This window comes from Haliotis cracherodii, unplaced genomic scaffold, assembly GCF_022045235.1.
Source record: "Haliotis cracherodii isolate W230 unplaced genomic scaffold, xgHalCrac1.p SCAF_3, whole genome shotgun sequence".
Taxonomy (NCBI): Eukaryota; Metazoa; Mollusca; class Gastropoda; order Lepetellida; family Haliotidae; genus Haliotis; species Haliotis cracherodii.
Genome location: NW_027266286.1, coordinates 50307416 through 50326716, shown reverse-complemented (window position 1 = coordinate 50326716; position 19301 = coordinate 50307416). Strand labels below are relative to the sequence as shown.

The following is a 19301-nucleotide window of genomic DNA, read 5'->3' as shown; positions in this document are numbered from 1 at the left end:
GTCCTGTGATGGTAACTGAAGCCTCCCCACACCATGATGCCTCCTCCCCACCGGTTGGCCTGAAAAAGACACAGCAGTTAGTGTAACGATCATTACGTCATTTCCACACTCCGATGCGGCCATCGGCGTGAGAAAGGTTTAACCTTGATTCGTCTGAGAAGACAACTGTTTTGCTGGTTGACGCCGCCCGACGTAAGGACGACGACATCTGATTCCCGCCGCTCTCAGACGACGAACTGTGCCAAGGCCGGTCTCGGTCCTGGACACTTCCTGTCTGTTTATGCCTTCGACCAATCTTGTGATGGTATAGACCCATGACATCCAAAGTGCCTCGCCACTGCAGTTGACGTTGATCCGGCCTGTAGCATCCCAATGGCAACGCCTCTCTGGGGTTCATTTAATTGAACCATGATTCCTGTCCACCTCCAGTGTCGAGTGTGAAATGCTTGGTGGTTTCTTTTGTATATGGTGGCTTATAAAGGATGGACAAGGGGGGAAATGCACGCATTTATCATGTGATTTGTACTGCACGTGCCAAAAGAACGTCAAACGAGACGAAACGACTGCGTCTCTTTACGTTTGTATATAGTTCTTTACACAAATTATTATTTTGTTCATTTCACAAACAAAAAACTTTCTTTTGCGGTTGAGTATGTATTATAACAGTAACTGTTTTCACTTAATGGAGAAAATATGGGGGAAAACACTAAACCAGAAATATATAATAATTAAAGCGGCCACGTTATAAGGTTAAGGAGATTATGACGCACAAAAAGACCTGTTACTTAGTAAAACATTGGAAGAAGATATTTGTACTATCTTAATGTTGTATGAAAACAGATGAACAGGCATATCAACTTTACTTTCTTTTATGAAAAGACTAACTTTGCACAATGAACACTTTACAGACAACATCTGTTATTCAACAGACGCCTTCGCCTTTGAAATTAACAGTAGGTGAATAGTATCTCTCGTATTCGGCTCGAAATGGAATTTCTTCCGATTTTTCACCGAGATTACTGCATTCTTCAACTATAGGTAAACGCTTACAGTATCTCGAGTCAACCAATCATTAGTATACTGAGTCAAATTAAAACTTCACATTTTTAAAAGTAATCCCATATATGATATACAACGGACAAATGTATCAGAGAAGGTAATTTTTAATCATTAATGTCAAAAGAAGGATTGTAATTAACGGTGGTAACCATAATTTGTTCCAAGTACCTACGGTATTCGGTAATAACATCAACAGTTGAAATCATAAGTCCCAAGCACGAGAATCTGATGGCACACAAGTTCAGTAGCGTGTATGGCCACCATGTGCGTTGACAACTGCCACACAACGCCTCCGCATGGACCCTGTGATGCTTGTGAACACATGATTGGGAAGACGACGCCATTGTTGCTGCAAAATGGTGCCAAGATCTTGCAAATTCTGTGGTTGGTTCTGTAGAGTGCGCAGACTTCTGCCAAGAGCATCCCAGACGTGTTCGATGGGATTGAGGTCGTGAGACCTTGACGGCCAGTCCATGACGTTGACTCCCGCATTCTGAAGGAAATTCATTGTTAAAATTGCTGTGTGGGGTCTGGCATTGTCGTGTTGGAAGATCAAACCGGGTCCATGTGCTGCCATAAAAGGCAGAAGTTCTGGTGCCAGTACCTGGTCGCGGTAAGCAGCAGCGTTGAGGTTGCCACGGATGACAAGAAGCCTGGAACGTGTATTGCCACAGAAAGCACCCCACACCATGACACTTCCGCCTCGAAACACTGGGCGTAACGTTCATGACGGCGCCTCCACACCCTCTCCCTACAGAGAGCAAATCGAAGATTAAATCGGGATTCATCACTGAAGACGTCTGTGTAATTGAGTCAGAATCGTGCTTGAAGGTGAGCAGTTCTCAGACGGTTTCGAACAGTTTGCGCACTCAGTCTACCCCTAAACAGTTCATTTCTGGTTGATGTAGCCGTCAAAAATCGGTTACGGAGGTGACGTAAGACAATCTGACGATCCTCTGCATGTGACGTCACACGTGGTCGACCTGGCCGAGGGCGATCAGCGGTGGTACCCGTTTGCTGCATGTAGACGCGTCTGTAAATCATAAACAGTCCGTCGACTTCAACCCATCGTCCTTGCGACTTCAGCTACGGACTTTTTTTTTCTTGTGTTTTTCTTTTTTAGTTAATGATTGCTAACAAGTATTGCTGAAAACACGTGCGGTATTATGGCCACGTGACCAGTTGCACGCGAAAAACCACTTTTGCCACTATAGTGCTGTGCACATGATTTTGATCGATTCACCTGCACAAAAAGGGGTGTTATCTGAAGACAATACGTGGCCATTACTGTTTGAATACACAATAAGGGCCCACAATGATAACTGGTCAAAATGTTAAAATTTTAGGATTGTGAAGTTTTTAATTTGGTTGGCCGCAAGGAACTTTTGGAAGAGTTGATGTGGGCGCTGCCACATTGGTACAATGAACTGGTTCCACTTTTCAGCGACGATATGGTACTGTCCGAACATGTCGTCATGAAAGAACTTTAACAGACAAGACTTCGGACGAAATTTACATTATTTCTCCGTGACTGATTTTGTCTGCTTATTTTCCCTCGGTACTCTTTGGGACGAATAGTTAGATTGAGACATTAATATGGTTGTTAGTGTAAATGTCTGGTTGAATATATTTTCCCGTTTTTTTCTACTGACTTATCAATATAATGGTGTCTGCATTAATATTAATGTCAATAATGCCGTAGAGCACATGGAATTATTACGTATTACATGTGCTTCGTATGTAATCAGCTGGTATAATGTGCAACATCCCACCCTCACTTAGTGCTATTGGATGGGCGGACGGTGTAAACATAACTTATGTATCTTCATATGGTGTATATAAAAGTATTATTGCCAACAACTGTACGTTTTTCATATGTGACTCCCTTTCCTGTAACAGAAAATAGAAACCGAAAATAGGCTTTCCTGAGATTGCTCGGCCATACACACGTCACATTCGCGGAACTGTAAAACGAAACCGAAAATAGGGTTATCCAGGAAAGAACGTTTAGGGAGCATACGTCAAAGTATTGTACTTGCTATCAATAGGTGGCAGGTGAACTACAGATAGGATTGTCAAGCGATGGTATGATGACTGGACATCGTGAACCAACATAGACGTTTGACTTTGAGGTGAGGGCATTTTATCAATATATACTGAACGAGAAAAAGCAGTCTTTCATGGCGATATCCGGAGATTTATAAATAGGCCCCAATCTGGAAGAACATGGGCGTAATGGCGGATCCATCATGGAAACGCAACAACCCCAGGTCCGAGTCTATGATTATGTCCTTTCCTGTCAATGGGTTCCTGTGTGTGTATGTTTGTCTGTCCGTGTGTGGTTGAAAGGGCAGAAAGAGATATCAACACCAGTAATTAGTTGTGGAGAAAATGTCCCCTTGAAGAAATGGCCACAGACAATTTAGAAAAAATGGTCACATATCTTAGTGATAAAAAATAAACACAAATCCGCAATTAATATAATTAATACATGGTACCCTTTTTTTCCCATCAGACATTATTGATTGTTATTTTGTTTGTTTTTCATATATAGTAGTAACCATTGTCACATAAAACGCCAGAGAGGCCAAAGACTATGGCACATACTGGGGAAGTGAGGACTGCTTTGTTTGAGGTTTTCTTGCAATTTCACCACCATGCCATTTAATTGGCACACAGGTCAAATGTCAAATTATAGAAAGAGAAAGACCTGGCTAAAATGTTTGTGGTTTCACTTTCTTCAGAAAGTATTAATGGTTATAATGCCCTGGATGGGACCCTTATTAAACATGGTCAGATCATTGTTTGTAGAGGCAGACTTGAAACTTGATATCTACATGTATCTTAACTCATTCTACAAAACCCAAAGTCACAAGTTTTCCCCAGTGTGTGACACTTTCGTTACACTTTGGTAACATCACTGCCATTGATTTCTGTGGAGGAGTTTGCCAAAGTCAGTGGCAAAAGGTCAAGGTCATCTTTGTGATCATTATGAGAAAATGGTTGCTGTTCATTGCCAGTTAGGGGCGGTCGGGTAGCCCAGTGGTTAAAGCGTTCGCTCGACACGCCCCCCGAAGACCCAGGTTCGATTCCCGACGTGGGTACAATGTGTGAAGCCCATTTCTGGTGTCCCCCGCTGTGATATTGCTGGAATATTGCTAAAAGCGGCATAAAACCATACTCACTCATTCATTGCCAGTTACTGTTTTTTGCCTTCCTTTATGGTCATCCCAGTATTGGTTCGTTCTATTTGTCTCATAGAAGTTGTACCATGCTTGCCGTAAAAGGCAACTATGCTTGTCGTAAGAGGCGACTAACAGGATCGGGTGGTCAGGCTCGCTGACTCCGTTGATGCATGCATCTATCCCAATTGCGTGGATCGATGCTCATGATATTAATCACTGGATTGACTGGTCCAGTCTCAATTATTTACAGACCGCCGTCATATAGCTAGAATATTGCTGAGTGCGGCTTTAAACAACAAACCAACCAACCATAGAAGTTGTGATTTAAGTCCGCTTGGAAGTGGATGGTTGTGATTTTGTTGTGGTTTTGGCATCTTTGAGGGAATGGCAGTGAAGACCTTACAATTTACAGTAGTTGTAAAACATCTCAAGTTTTCAGAATGAATGCTGCAATGTTCAGCGACATCTTGTTCAAATTAGCACAAATGCAGCACAGCAAAACTTAAGGTACTGGCATTGGTGGCACAAATATCAGTGTATTATACTGTAAGTAGTAAAGATTTTATTGTTCTAACTACTACTGTTGAATATTTGTTGCCTCCAATTTCATGAACATTAACACATGACCACCTAGTGGATAGAGAGCCTGCCCAGAGAGAGGAAGGTTTGTTGCTCTGGCCATGGGAAACCAAAAAGAGGTTAAAAGGTGGTACTTGTTACTCTGGCTGGTGAATAGCATAAGCATGTTACAGGGCTTAAACAAGGACTGGTCAGATTGGTATCATGTGTCTTATTAGGGTATTCATGTCATGCTGCGGCTAGGTATCTCAGTGGGCTAGACATTTAGTCCCAGAAATAAAGTTATCTTTCATCTACAAAATCAAAATTAAATCCAAATGGAGCCCAGAACAATCTTTTATTTCAGTCTGAGGCAATATGGTCTTGCCAAATCATTTGACAGTTTAACATCTTTTAATTTTTTTCTCTAGGGTATGTAAACAAAACACAAACAATTAAATTCATTTTAGTGATCTTAAGCCAAAGAAAGGAAATATTTAAGTAGGGCTTGGACGAGTTCAAATTTACTACCCAGTTACCCACCCTCCTATAACTCGACCCTACCTGGGTACCCCTGTAGGTCTCAAGAGTTGGGTTTGACCGGAGCCCTGGTAAAAACTATTTACATACACATATAAAAAGATTTTGTTTATTTGTTTGTTGTTTAATGCTGCACTCAGCAATATTCCAGCTATATGACGGCGGTGTGTAAATAATCAAGTCTGGAACAGACAATCCACTGATTGACTTCATGAGCATCAATAAACGCAATTGGGATATGATGACATGCAGTGTGCCTGACCATCCGATCCCGTTAGTTGACTCTTACAACAAGCATTGTCGCCTTTTACAGCAAGCTTGGGTTGCTGAAGACCTATTCTACCCCATACATACACTGAAGTTTACTGAAGTTATATCTTTATTCAAACATATAAATGTCAGAAGGAATGGGTGCATAGTCCAAAAGAAATGCAAACATCAGTGACTTGTAGTGTATTGAATTCTTTTCGAATTCTTTATTCAGTACAGTACAGGCCACAGGCCCTTTGTACAAAATGTATGGCATATTTATGGCAACAGTCACAATGATAAAATATGTGTTCTCTCTTCTTTACTGTGATACAGATATTAAGCGATATTTATAATCAGCTTTGTGTTGGTTGTAGATAAAAGAATATTAAACTTATGGACATTTGGGTGTAAATAATATTTTGAAGGAATATAGAGATGGCGTAGGTGAGTATATGCAGGGCACACTAGCAGGAAATGAAACTCTTTTTCTATTAGGCCAACTTGACATAGTTTGCAAAATCTTTATTCGCGAGGGATATTTAGTTTTCTACCAGTTTCTATTTCCAGCCAGTGTGCACTGCATCTAAACCTTGACATACATGACTGGAATTTACTCACGGTTACACAATACAAATATTCTTCACACTTCAACGTTAATTTAAAATGGAGCTATAACATAAACTTCTATGCCATATTTGTTGAAAATTATCTTTCAAACGTTGAAATAACATGGAAGTAAATACCTGTACGTTACCAGGTGATTGTGATAACCAAACATGACCGAATCCGAGTGAAAATAACGTTGTTCTAATATCAGTAACCCAATTCTTCTTTCCTTGACTATCGTATAAATAATTTCATAACACTTTTTAGGTAAGTGGGTACCCGGCATACACATTAAACGTAGCCAATATTTAAAAGCTCTCATCATTGCATTGATATGTAAAGGGAATCTGCCACATTCACCCAATACAGCGCTACTTGATGTACATTGTTTAACATTCAATAACCATTTACACTCATATAAATGAACTTTCTCAACTTCTTCCATTTTATGGAATGCCCATATTTCTGACCCATACAGTAACATAGGTGATATCTTGGAGTCAAACAATCTGAAAAGAAATTTTGGAGAAAAAGGTTGTAAACAATTAATGCAATTTAATAGGTTGATTAGTACCATTTTAGCTTGAACTGCTATGTTGCTTAAAGCTTGTGTCCATGAAAGCCTGCTGCTAAAAAACAAACCTAAATATTTATACCCTTGTGTGACTTCCACAAGTTGTTCATTCAGATACCATTTTTCACTTTTTTTCAGCCGCCCACCTTTCTGAGAAACTACAATTTTAGTTTTTTCAATGTTAACTGACATACTCCAGTCCACACAATATTTATCTAAGATAGATAGTTCCTTCTGTAGTCCCCCAATAGTGTCTGAAATTAAAATCAAATCATCTGCAAAGAGCAATAATAAAACTTGTATAATATCAGGATGTAACTGTACTCCATATAACTGCCCCGTTCGATGGTGTGTACAATTTCATTTATGAATAATTGAAATAAGAAGGGGCTTAAAACGCAACCTTGTCTTACACCAAAATTACATTGAAATTGGTTTGACAACAGGTTGTTACTTTTGACACATGACTTGACATTACCATAAAGTGACTTTAACATTTTTGACATCTTCGTGCTGACACCGTGCTTTCCAAATACTTTCCACAAATATGAACGACGAACAGAGTCAAACGCCTTTGAGAAGTCTATAAAGGCTACATATAACTTAAGACCAGACATACCGATATCTTTGAATAGTAGCATTTAAAATAAATAGATTGTCAATTGTTGAGTGTCCTCGTCTAAAGCCAGATTGACATTCTGATATTTTGTCATACATATCTGCCCAAAAAACTAACCTATTATTTAATATACTTGTGAACACTTTAGACAAAATACTCAATAAACTAATAGCTCTATAGTTATCTTTGATTAATCTTGAGCCTTTTTTATGTAATGGGATAATAACACCTGTATCCCAATCTTTTGGAAAAATACCACTATCAAAGATACAATTGAAAATTATCTCAACATGAGGGACAATATTAGGTAGTGCAAACTTCAGGTATTCTTCGAGAATATTGTCCATACCCGGTGATTTAGAGTTTTTGAGAGAATTAATACAGTCAATAATTTCATCTATGGTGAATGGTCCATCCAGGATGTCGCGGGAGATTTCCTCGCTTTCTATTATTGGTGGTTCGGCTTCATTGTTTAAGAAATCACTATCTTCTTCAATGGTAGATTGATTAAATAAATGTTCAAAGTATTCCATCCATTCTTTTGAATCTATGGAATTATAGTTAATTTTTGTATTCTGCAAGTACTTGATATTCTTCCAGAATGTCTTTGAATCAGTAGTTTGCTCCAGTGTGGTACGTTCACTGTTCATGTAATCCCCTTGGTTTTTTTCTACAAATAGTCTTATATTCATTCCTAATTTGATGGTAGTTCAGCAAATCTTCATTGTCTTTAGTTTTTCTAAATTTGTTAAGTGCAAGACAGCATTTGTGTTTCATTAACAGACAGTCATCATCATGCCACGGGTTTCTTGTTTTACAAATATGTTGATGATTGTTATTATTTTTTTTTAACATACATGCTGCTGAATTGCCCCTGTAAACGTTGATACACTTTTGTCTATGTCAGTAAGAGCTTCTAAACTCGCTTTTTCCTGATTTGTTGCAATTTCGGGCGATTCCATATTATGTATGAACTGTTCCTGCTTGTTATCCACCCAGGTGTATCGAACACGACGGTCTGTTGATTGCGTTTCCGAGACTGAAGTACCCGAGTTACCAGTCCCAGCCCTTATTTAAAGTAGTGGGGCTGGGGTGAGAAGCGAGAAAAACCTTTATATCCGGTGTAGTCTGTTGCCCCCAATACAGATCATGCCCACTGTCAGACTGCTTTTTCCTGACTGGCTGATAATAGAGTGGGCAGGGGTTTGTGTTGGATTTACGCTGAATGAAGTCACTGATTTTGTATGATACACAGTTATGTATTGTTGTTTATTTTATTTTTTTCAGGCTTAGATGTGTAAAAATGAAGTGTTCTGGAAAGAAGAAAGATGGTTCTCAGTGCACATATGAATCGGACCAAAATTTTTACTTTTGTCCGGAATGTGGTTCAGGTTGCCCTGGAGACCCTTCAACAGCAAAGATATTCATCAAGTGTCCAGGCAAGAAGGGGCCTTGTGGCACAGATCTTGCTTCAGATTCTGATGCCAGTTTTTGCACTAAATGTGGCTGGGAGATTGACAAGTCCCTCTTCGTGACACCCAAAACGTGCCCAGGTAAACTGAAGGGTGCCCCATGTGGAGCTGAGGTGATCGAAGGAATCAACTTCTGTTCCAAATGTGGCTTTGAATTTCTCCTGGGAGATACAGCAGAAGGTAGGTCAAGTAGCCCATGAACTGTATTTTCCATGTCAAGGAAAACTTACTTGTCCATAAGAAAAGTCTTTGTTTAAAACTGTTTTGCAAATGATCAACATAAACAAGTATCACAACAAGTATTTCTGCATGTATTGTTTTAAAATTTGATATAAACTAAGATTGTGGGAAGCAAGATTTTAGTGTACAACCAAGGCAGCATGTGCCATTCAAGCAGATGACAAACACAGTTTCGATCTCGGCAGAAAGGCCAGTGTTTTTACTCAGCAAGCACCTGCGCGCATGAAATGCGTTGCATAAAAGGAGCAGTCGTTACTTCAAATTATGATTATGCATATAACATGCATTACATCAATACACTACAAAGTTTGTTGTAGTCGGAATAACATGTATTACTGTTTTGGCATATTTTGATGAGCCTGTGCAGCAATAACCTTTGACGTTCATATACCGTCTCTTATTTATTTAAAAGATAGAGGACGAATGATGGCATATAAACATATATTTGTGAGAACAAAGGGCGAGACAAAGCCAATTCATTGTTCTCATAACTGTTACTTTTTATCCCATGAATTGATACCCATGAATAACACACACAAATAGCAGCATACATGTGTATACAGTGAACAGTTAGTGTGAATAGAATTTTCACTTTCAACTTGACTGTAAATCTTGAAGTTAATGCAGCTTGAGCACAAAATTTTCTCAGTGTTTTTTCATGATAGCTTCTCTCGGGCTACATAGGTCTGCAGTGTAGTGACCTCACTGCAGATAGTCAGTCATGATTGACCCCTCACTGTCCCAGACAAGCAAAGTCATGATCAATGGGATATCAATGGTCATCCTGTGTTGCAATTTTGCATGAAAACTTTGTCAGGATTCTGCTGATAACTGTCCAGTGGTTTGTGAATACGTTCTCAACACTCTAGGTACCCATCCTGCAGTCAGTTAAGATGGACTGTACTGACCCAAAACTGATCCCAATAGTATCAGCAACATGCTGAATTGTAACACGCCAGTCAGCCAACACCATTTCAGATGTGGCGTCTTTAGGGTGACCAGACCTAGAGACAATTTCTGTGCTACTGATCACTTCCAGTATAGTGTCGAGTGAGGACTGACGTCAATAATTTGCCTCCCAGCTCAATATATAAGAATGTAAGCCATCATGTCAACAAACCCCAGAAAAAACAAAATACAAAGAGCAAATACTTCCAAAGGATCAGACTCTTCGACTATTGAACATTACATGGAGGATAAAGGGACTACTGGGTCAGGTTTAAAAGATCAGCAGTCAAGCAAATAAACAATGGCCATCGTCAACCATGAGGTCAACGCTCATGGACCATGTGACCAGGAAAACAGACACAAGCAATGAACGTGCTCCTTACATCTCGGCTCTCCCAATCATGGCTTCCGCCTAGCCGAGCATGCAAGGATCATGCCATTGTCACATCTTCCCAGTCACTACACCTGAGCCAACCACATAAGAATTTTAAAAAATCCCACTTCATGTTAATGTAGTCCAACTAATGTTATTGCTTTGTAGAGATATCACTAATAACAGGACCAATAAAGAAGAGGCTTAAATTACCCGAGAACTTAAAACAAAAAATATTTTCAAACCAAATTATGATTTTTTCCCCTAATTTGCCTGCCAAGGGCACTTAGCTCTAGCTTAGCTTAGAATCCTGGATAAATCTAAATAACTTTCTTACAACTCCCTCCAACGATACAGACCCTTTCAACCTGGTTTCATCTATCGATTGCGATTTACGCCTACCGTTTTTCAACATAACGCTGACTCAAGGCCCAGTGGGAGGGCGCCTTCTGTCATACACCAAGAATTGGAAGCAGGTTACGCCCGACCTCTGGATTCTAGAGGTTGTGGCTCATGGCTACAAGCTACACTTCAGGAAACATCCGAGCCTGAACATACACGCCATGGGTCGAAGATTTCACCTGACCGGTGCCAAGTTAGGAGCTGCTAAATTGTCCATCATGAAGCTAAAAGAAGCAAGCCATTCGGGAACTAAAGGAGTCCAACAACACCAAAGGTTTTCACTCCTCAGTCTTTATAGTCCCGAAGAAGAACACAACCGAGATGAAGATGATAATAGATCTAAAGACCCTCAACAAGAGATATCTGGGGCCGCCTCCAAAATTCAAGATGGAGTCCATACGGAAGTTGCGGTCGATGTTGAAGAAGGGAGACTGGCTTATCAGCCCAGATCTTACATATGCATATTTTCATGTCCCAATACACCCATCTCGGAAATATCTACACTTCTCAATCAATGGCCGACGCTACGAATTCCAAGTCCTACCACTTGGGATAGCAATAACACCTTGGCTATTGACCAGGATTACAGCGCCAGTCATCAAGTTCGCCCATCTCCAGCTAGTTCGAATCCATGGTTATCTGGATGACTTCTTAGCGGCAGACCAAGGGCAAAATCAGCTACATCAGATACATGATATTATTGGTCCAGCTTATGACTTACCTACGTTTCATTGTCAACCCAGCCAAGTCAGAGATCACTCTGGTCCAAGACAATATATACATCAGAGCAAGATTCCAGCTAGACAGGGGATATCTATGTCCAAAAGAGGATCGATTAGACAAGACTATAAAGATGATACAATCAATCTCAAGTCACGTCCCTGAGGTGGTGGATGTCTCTGCTAGACAACTTGACATCTCTACAGGATATGACCTTCAGAGGAAGGCTGAGGCTACGTCCTCTACAGACATGGGTCAACTCTGGACAATCGAAGGGCGTAGAATTCCAGTCTCAGTTACCTCCCACTTTGATACAAGACCTCCATTGGTGACCTCCATCCCCCTGACTTATCCAACGCCAGAACATCATCTATTCACAGACAAGTCAGATTTGGGATGGACGATCTCACAGTACAGGGATCATGGAGCGCAGGGAAATGTAGGCCGGGAAACTGAACATACTGGCCGACAGCCTCTCACGTCGGGGGCGAATAGTGGCAACAGAATGGACATTACATCCACACATCTTCAGCTGGATAACCAAGATATGGGACATACCACACATAGATCTATTCACCACCTACCAGAACAACCAACTTCCAGTTTATGTCAGTCCAGTTCCCAACCCAAGAGCTCATCAGATCGATGCACTTTCCATGGGTTGGACGAATCTATTTGGCTACACTTTCGCACCTTGTTCTCTCCTAGACAAAGTCATCCACAAGGTGGAGGAGACGAATTGTGTAATAATACTGATAGCTCCAATATGGAGATCTGCTACGACAGCCCAGGTCCAGCATATTCCACGAAAATCTACTCAGCCTACATCTAACCACCTTGAAGTTATCGCACAGAAGATACTCTGAGCTTGCCTCGGAAGCTGTGGCAAGATCATGGAGACCTTCATCCTCCCTTTTATATGACAACAGATGGGACAAGTATGTCCAGTGGAAAAGACGACTAGGCATTATTGATTGTGCTGTATCAATCCCTATGATAGCAGACTTCCTTCTTCATCTACGTCAAGACAATAAATTCAGACACGGGGCGATAGAAGGTTACAGCCCTTCATTCTGTACTTCAACATGATGGATTATCTATCGGAAACCATCCCATCCTCAACAGATTAATGAAATCCTTTCTACAACAAGTGGAATCTATCGGGGTTTTATCGGCACTGTTAACGGAACCTTATGAACCCATGGCGAAGGCTACCCTTCTTCAAAAAGCCAGGAAAACATTGGACTTCTATAACTTTAAGATCGCTGCCAGACTTTGTAGCCTAGAACCAAACTACCACAATGGGACCGTTGGGTCATAGACACTATACAATCCCGGCATTGGGACCAACAGTGGATCAACCAGACAGACTCTTATGTCCCATCAGAGCTCTTAAGTTGTATCGCTCGGCTACAGACCCACATAGACGCCATTGAAGGAGACACTTTCTATCCTGTGAAACCAACTCGAACAAGGATATCACAAAGGCTACTTTAGCAGGATGGATAATGGCAACAGTTGCACAAAGCTATACACAGGCTCAGATCATCTCACAAAATAAGAGCCCTCGCCACGAATCTCGCGTCATGGACTACAGTCTCAGTAGAACAAGTAGTTTCCAGCTGTCAGTTGGCCTCACAAAACATCTTCACCAGCTTTACGTAACGTGCAGCCAGACCTACAGGGCATGTATTCCCTTGGTCCGGTGGTCACGGCGCAAACTATCGTCTGACAATAGTTTCACCCTTTTTTTAGAAAAATACCGGAAAATAGCTGAACAAAGCCCTTCTCACCAGGAAATGACATCTTTGGGGTAGATATAGACCTAAAGAGACGTCATTACCAAAAAGAGGAAGTGACATACCGGAAGTGACGTCAGAACCAGAAGTGACGTATTCGCCGGTATTATAGGTCCCTAATCCAAGTTTATTATGGTCAAAATTGGCAAATAGAATGGCAAATCTAGTGATAATATTACATATTTGATGGATTATTGACACAGTTTTTTTATTTGTATGTCCTCAAGGAGAATTCAATAGGAAATTATCTCATTATAATGAGAATCAGTACATTATGGTTTCCAGATAAGGATTGCTGTCATTTACACAGCAAGTTACTAGAGGCAGATCCCACCGGGTCCCTCTGGTATATTCTGGCAGATATATAATAGAGGGAGAAGTTTCGTAAGAATTATCGAACAATAGTTATCATTGTTAATAATTCTAAAAATACTACCTCTATTGCATCTGAAGTATTCCCTCCCGCCTCCCCAATTCATCTACCTCTACAGTCCGTTTGACTCCAGAAAAGTGTATGAAACATCAATACGGTACTTGACCATGAATACCATGTACCCAACAAAATCTGAATTTTGTTTATTTTAAGACCCATGACGGATGAAGTTCTTTAAGAAACTATCATGTAATTTTGTTTAGAAATGTGTACATGACACGTAGGGGGGACAAACCGTGGAAGGCACAGCGCAAGCACGCATGCACTGCACGTTCTGTGGTAGGGGAAATGACAGAGCATTAGAGGGGCCGTCTCATGATAATTTCAGTTGCAATCTGACTCGCTCATGCCATAGATCTCGTCGTCGGAACTGCTAGTGCCTGAACCGACTGCCACTATTATAGGTTGGACTGTTGCTGGCCGTGACCAATAACGTGGCTCTATCTTGTCAACGACTGTGGCCACACAACGCCTCCATGTTTCTACTGTTACCCGACCAAGGGATTCCTTTACGAGTTGTTCAACGTCTCGTAATTTGAACGTTGTGTTCGATCATCCAACGTCACCCTTGACGATGCCCCATACCAACTCGATTGGATTCAGGTCGCAGTGATAAGGTGGCAGTCGTAAGACAACGTGACCCTGACCCTTGATGTAACTGTCAACTTTATACACGGGTCAGGTTTCATAGTTTTGATGATTTCATAGATCTGTGGTTTCGTCGCCTTTTGGTATTGTTCCTCCGTTGCAGCCAAGTAACCATGCCCCCTTACGGTTATTAGGGGTTGGAGTCTTGCTTCCTGGATCCTGCACACTATGATACGGTGCATTGTCCATGACAATGAGAGACTTGGTAGGCAAAGCAGGGACTAATTTATCTTTCACCCACTCCAGAAATACATTGCCGTTCCTCTCTGTGTGGTAGTCCCTGTTGTCTTTGGCCTTGGCTCTAAAGACGAGGTCACAGTCTGGGAGAAAACCCTGACTAGCAGAACCAGCATGGAGAAATATGAGTCTTTCACCCTTTCCCATTGGTAACTTTCTACCAGACTCCTTACAGTCACCACTGGGTACCCACTGACTGCTGGCTGTGTGTGACGCATTTACCCATGTCTCATCTAAGAAGACGGGTTCATATCCTTCTTCACGTTTCTGCTTGATGGTACGAAGGTAATGATTTCGGAGACGAACAATGTCAGACCGTTCACACAACACAGCCCTATTTTCTCCAGTTATCTTTTTGTATTTGTAACCAAATGTATCCAACAGCTCCATAGTTTGTACTTTGTAACACGTAAATCATGGTCAGTTTCAAGGTGTTTCTTCAAAATTCTTAGGGACAGGTACTTTTATGAGTGCAGTTTAACAATTGCACATCTGACTTGATCCCTCTGAAAACTGTCTAATTTATCAACCTTGCGTGGTTTTAATTTGACATGTTCCCTACCTCCTTGGCCTGACTATTTGTATCTCGTTGACTAACAACATTTTTAAGTTTCTGAGGGGACATACCAAGAGCTTTTGAAGCTCGTTTCAAGAATTTATTAATTGCATAAAAAGGCTTTGCTCTTTCTGCTTCACTTCTAAAGAAAGCATACAACATCAACTGTTTAACATCTGCTGAGTAGCGCATCTTGTCATTGAATGAACACGGTCACTGTGTAGCACGTGCAGACCGTGCTTGCGCTGTTCCTTCCACGGTTTGTCCCCCCTACGTGTTATGTACACATTTCTAAACAAAATTACATGATAGTAAAGAACTTCATCCGTCATGGGTCTTAAAATAAACAAAATTCAGACTTTGTTGGGTACATAGTATTCATGGTCAAGTACCGTATTGATGTTTCATACACTTTTCTGGATTTCGAGTTATTTTGCAATTCATCGTTCTCATTTGGAGTCAAACGGACTGTAGTAGGAGATGAAGGAAAAAAGTGATAGGGATATGGCCGCCATTGTGACGTCACGGTGAGGGTAGTTACGAGACTACTTGGCGGCAACTAAGTGTGTGTAATTGACAGTGATGAGGACGTCTGTTGAAAACCTGAACATTTTAATTAGTGTGATTGAAGCCAAAATAGAGATTTATGGCAGATATGTAATAGAGGTATTCTTAGAATTATTAACAATGATAATTATTGTTCAATATCATTATATAAATTATATCTACTATCTTGAGGCATTTGGATGGAAGGGTTTCTTTCTTAGCAGCACACGTTCAGCACTGTTTACATTAGCATACCATATTGATCAGTTTTGAGTTGTCATTTGTTCAACACGATCATTTAAGGATTAAACCACTCTATAGTCATGAAGTGTTAAAGTTTCACCATTTGAACAGTACAAATATATACAACTAAGACTTTTTGGGCCCCAATACGTAACATATTGCTCTTTGTATGGCGATATATTGCAATATGATTTACATGTAAAACCCAACACTGGATCAGTAAGTAGAATAAAAATTTGATTGTACTGCAGATCAGTCTGTGTTGATGTTATTTAAACAAAATTTGATTTGTATGTTTTATGTGTTGGAAAAAAACAACTCCAAGGTCTTTTATGAGATTTAAGATTTGGGGATGAGGGTTTTAAATTTCATAAAGACCCGAGGGGAAGTGTTTTATCTTTGCCATTTCATTGATTTCGTTTCTGTTTTCGTTTTGTCACAGATCGCTTTTTTTTGGTAAAAACCCTTCCTTCCGGTTTGGGCATTGTAGTTTGTTGTGCATTAAACTTGTGTCACGAGAGACTGGATTTGTCCACATTTGCGTGGTGGCATCGCTTTGAACCTACGCTAATACCGATTTTAGCACACAGAAACCATAATACGAATCCAGTTACCCTCAGACATTCAACATAAGTGTGTAAACTACGAGCTGAAACTTCCGAAACACACGTCGGACATTTGCACGGGGGGCGCGTAAATTGGGAAGCAGACGTAAAATATGGCCAACGCAAGAGCTCCGAAGCAGTGGCAGTTGACGATGAAGGAGACAATTAATTCTTTCGATAACTGGAGGCACAAATTTAGTATACATTCAATGCCTAGACAATAATTTCGCCCCGTTCCTGGCAGATGGTAGCACCTGGTTAAAGAAGACTGCTGTAAATCCACTCAGAGGGTTACAGAATGATGGTGAGGATGTTCGTGAAAATCAGCAGAAAACAGCTGAGCAGAAAAACATACATCTTATGCCAGATCGCCAACTACTGTACTGTCATCAGCAGGAATTCAATTATCCGTAATTCTACTTCTGTTCAAGATATTTGGCAAAAGATCCTGCTCCATTATGGATTCCAATCTACAGGTGCGTATTACCTTTGTCTCGTTGATATTAAGATGCAGCCAAATGAGCGTTATGAGGACCTCTACCAACGTTTGATGGCTTTCATCGAGGACAATTTGCTTACTACTTGTGCTGGCATCACCCATCATGGTATTGATATTGATCATGATGAAGATCTCACACCAACACTTGAGAACATTGTCGTGTTATTATGGCTTCAACTTATTCATCCTTAGCTCCCTCAGCTTGTTAAACAAAAATACGGAGCCGAGTTGAGAAATCAGACATTAGCATCTTTAAAACCAGAGATCTCACAAGCTCTCTCCTCACTGATGGATGAATTACACACGATTGAAAACACAAAGGCTTTAAGAAAGCTTCCTTTTCAAAAGACAAACCACGACAAAATTACATCAAACCAGCTAGACAAATGAAAATGTGTGTTCTGTGTAAATCAGCAGGAAGACCTGCGTGCAATACTCACTATCTGAAAGACTGTATATATATTCCTGAATCTGGTAGGCGACAGGCCGTTCCCGTCTTGTTGGTGGAGTTGATGATACTGTACGAGAAGATAATCCGTATGTAGAAGAGTCAGCTTAGATTGTGACAATGATCAGGATCCTAACCCTCTCCTTGACCAGCCAGTGATCAGTCGTGGTGAACACTTTTTACCAGCAACACCCAGTAACTTTTGACACTGGTGCGATGACAAATATGGTTAGGTCTTCCTTTGCTCAGGCAAAAAGGCTTACGATAACCGCTGCCTCTCAAATGGCACGACAAGCTGATGGGATAACCCCATTGGATGTGATTGGGGAAGTGCTTTGTCAGTTGACCAGAGATGATGACACATTCCAATAAGATGCGTTAGTTGTTCAACTTGATGTTGATGTGCTAGCAGGGAACCCTTTCCTGGTTTGCAATGATGTAGCAACTCGCCCTGCTGAGAAGCAGATTGTGATCAGAGGTAGAAATGTAATCTATGCTCAACAACAAAAGTTCCTGTGACACCAATATTTTTGTGTATTTTTCAATATTGTAGTACATGTATGGAATCAAGTCACAAAAACGCAACTGCTACAGAAAAGCATGCATTCCATGCAAAAGTTGACTTTTATGCAAGCCCGAAACATTTCACTACCCAAAAATGGGTATAAAAACATGTGCGTTAACGGAATTCGATCCATATGCATTGTTTAGCATCGTGCTGACAACCACTCAGACAAACGACAAAATTACGCAATTATTCAACATGACGAAATGCCACGCCTGTCCGAAAATGAGTGTCTGCGAGCCATTGGTATGCTTGAAGCAGGATCGAGTCAAAGTGATGTTGCAAGACAATTTAATGCCACAGAAACAACATTTGGTGTTTATGGCAACGTTGGCAACAGACAAATGCAGTCGGAGACCATCCTCGGAGTGGCAGGTCGCGCGTAACCAATAATCGACAAGACAACTGGATTCGAATAACACACCTACAAAATCGATTCCAGCCAGCAACAGTGACTTCAAGAGGCACCCCTGGCCTTTGACGAATATCTTCACAAACTGTACGTCGTCACCTCAGATGTGCAGGGATTGTCGCCAAAAGACCCGCCAGACGTCCTATATTGACAGGAAACCACTGTCAAGCACATCTACAGTGGTGCAGACGGCGTCTACGCTGGACGGCCATGCAGTGGAGACAAGTTCTATTCACTGACGAGTCTTGTTTTCACCTCAGCCACAGCGATGGACAGATTCGAGTGTACCGACGTCGAGGTGAACGTTCAACAATCATTGTTGAAGAACAATGTCATGGAAGAAGATCAGTTCGGGGGCGGCAGAGTTATGGTATGGGATGGGATTACAGGAAGACAGAGGACCCGTTTGATAGTGGTAGAGGGAAATCTCAATGGACAGCGCTACAGTGACAAGATCATCGGCCCAGTTGTTCTACCGTTTTTGTGTCGTCATGGCCCAGGCATTACCTTTGACTTGTTCAGGATTATCTTCAACAAAACAACGTAAATGTCATCCCCTGTCATCCCTCGCTCCCCTGATCTCTCACCAATCGAGCACATGTGGGATGAGATGGATCTGCGTCTTTGACATCAACCACGTGTTCCACAGACACTCCAGGAACTTCAAAACATGCTCCAGCAGATATGGACAGATATCCCACAGGGCTTTGTGCGACGCCTGGTCCATTCTATGAGATGAAGATGTGTTGCTTGCATCGCAAC

The 19301-nt window shown here is 41.1% G+C and overlaps 1 protein-coding gene across 1 annotated transcript in view; it reads left to right on the top strand.

Moving 5' to 3' along the window:
• The first annotated feature begins 3066 nt into the window (after window positions 1–3066).
• LOC139473601 (E3 ubiquitin-protein ligase rnf213-alpha-like) overlaps window positions 3067–19301 on the top strand; it is a 208576-nt gene continuing 192341 nt past the window's right edge. Inside the window, exons 1-2 of the mRNA XM_071256274.1 lie at window positions 3067–3191; window positions 8681–9045. Of these exons, the coding sequence (XP_071112375.1) occupies window positions 8697–9045 (349 nt within the window). The 5' untranslated portion in view covers window positions 3067–3191; window positions 8681–8696. The remainder of the gene's footprint in view (window positions 3192–8680; window positions 9046–19301) is intronic.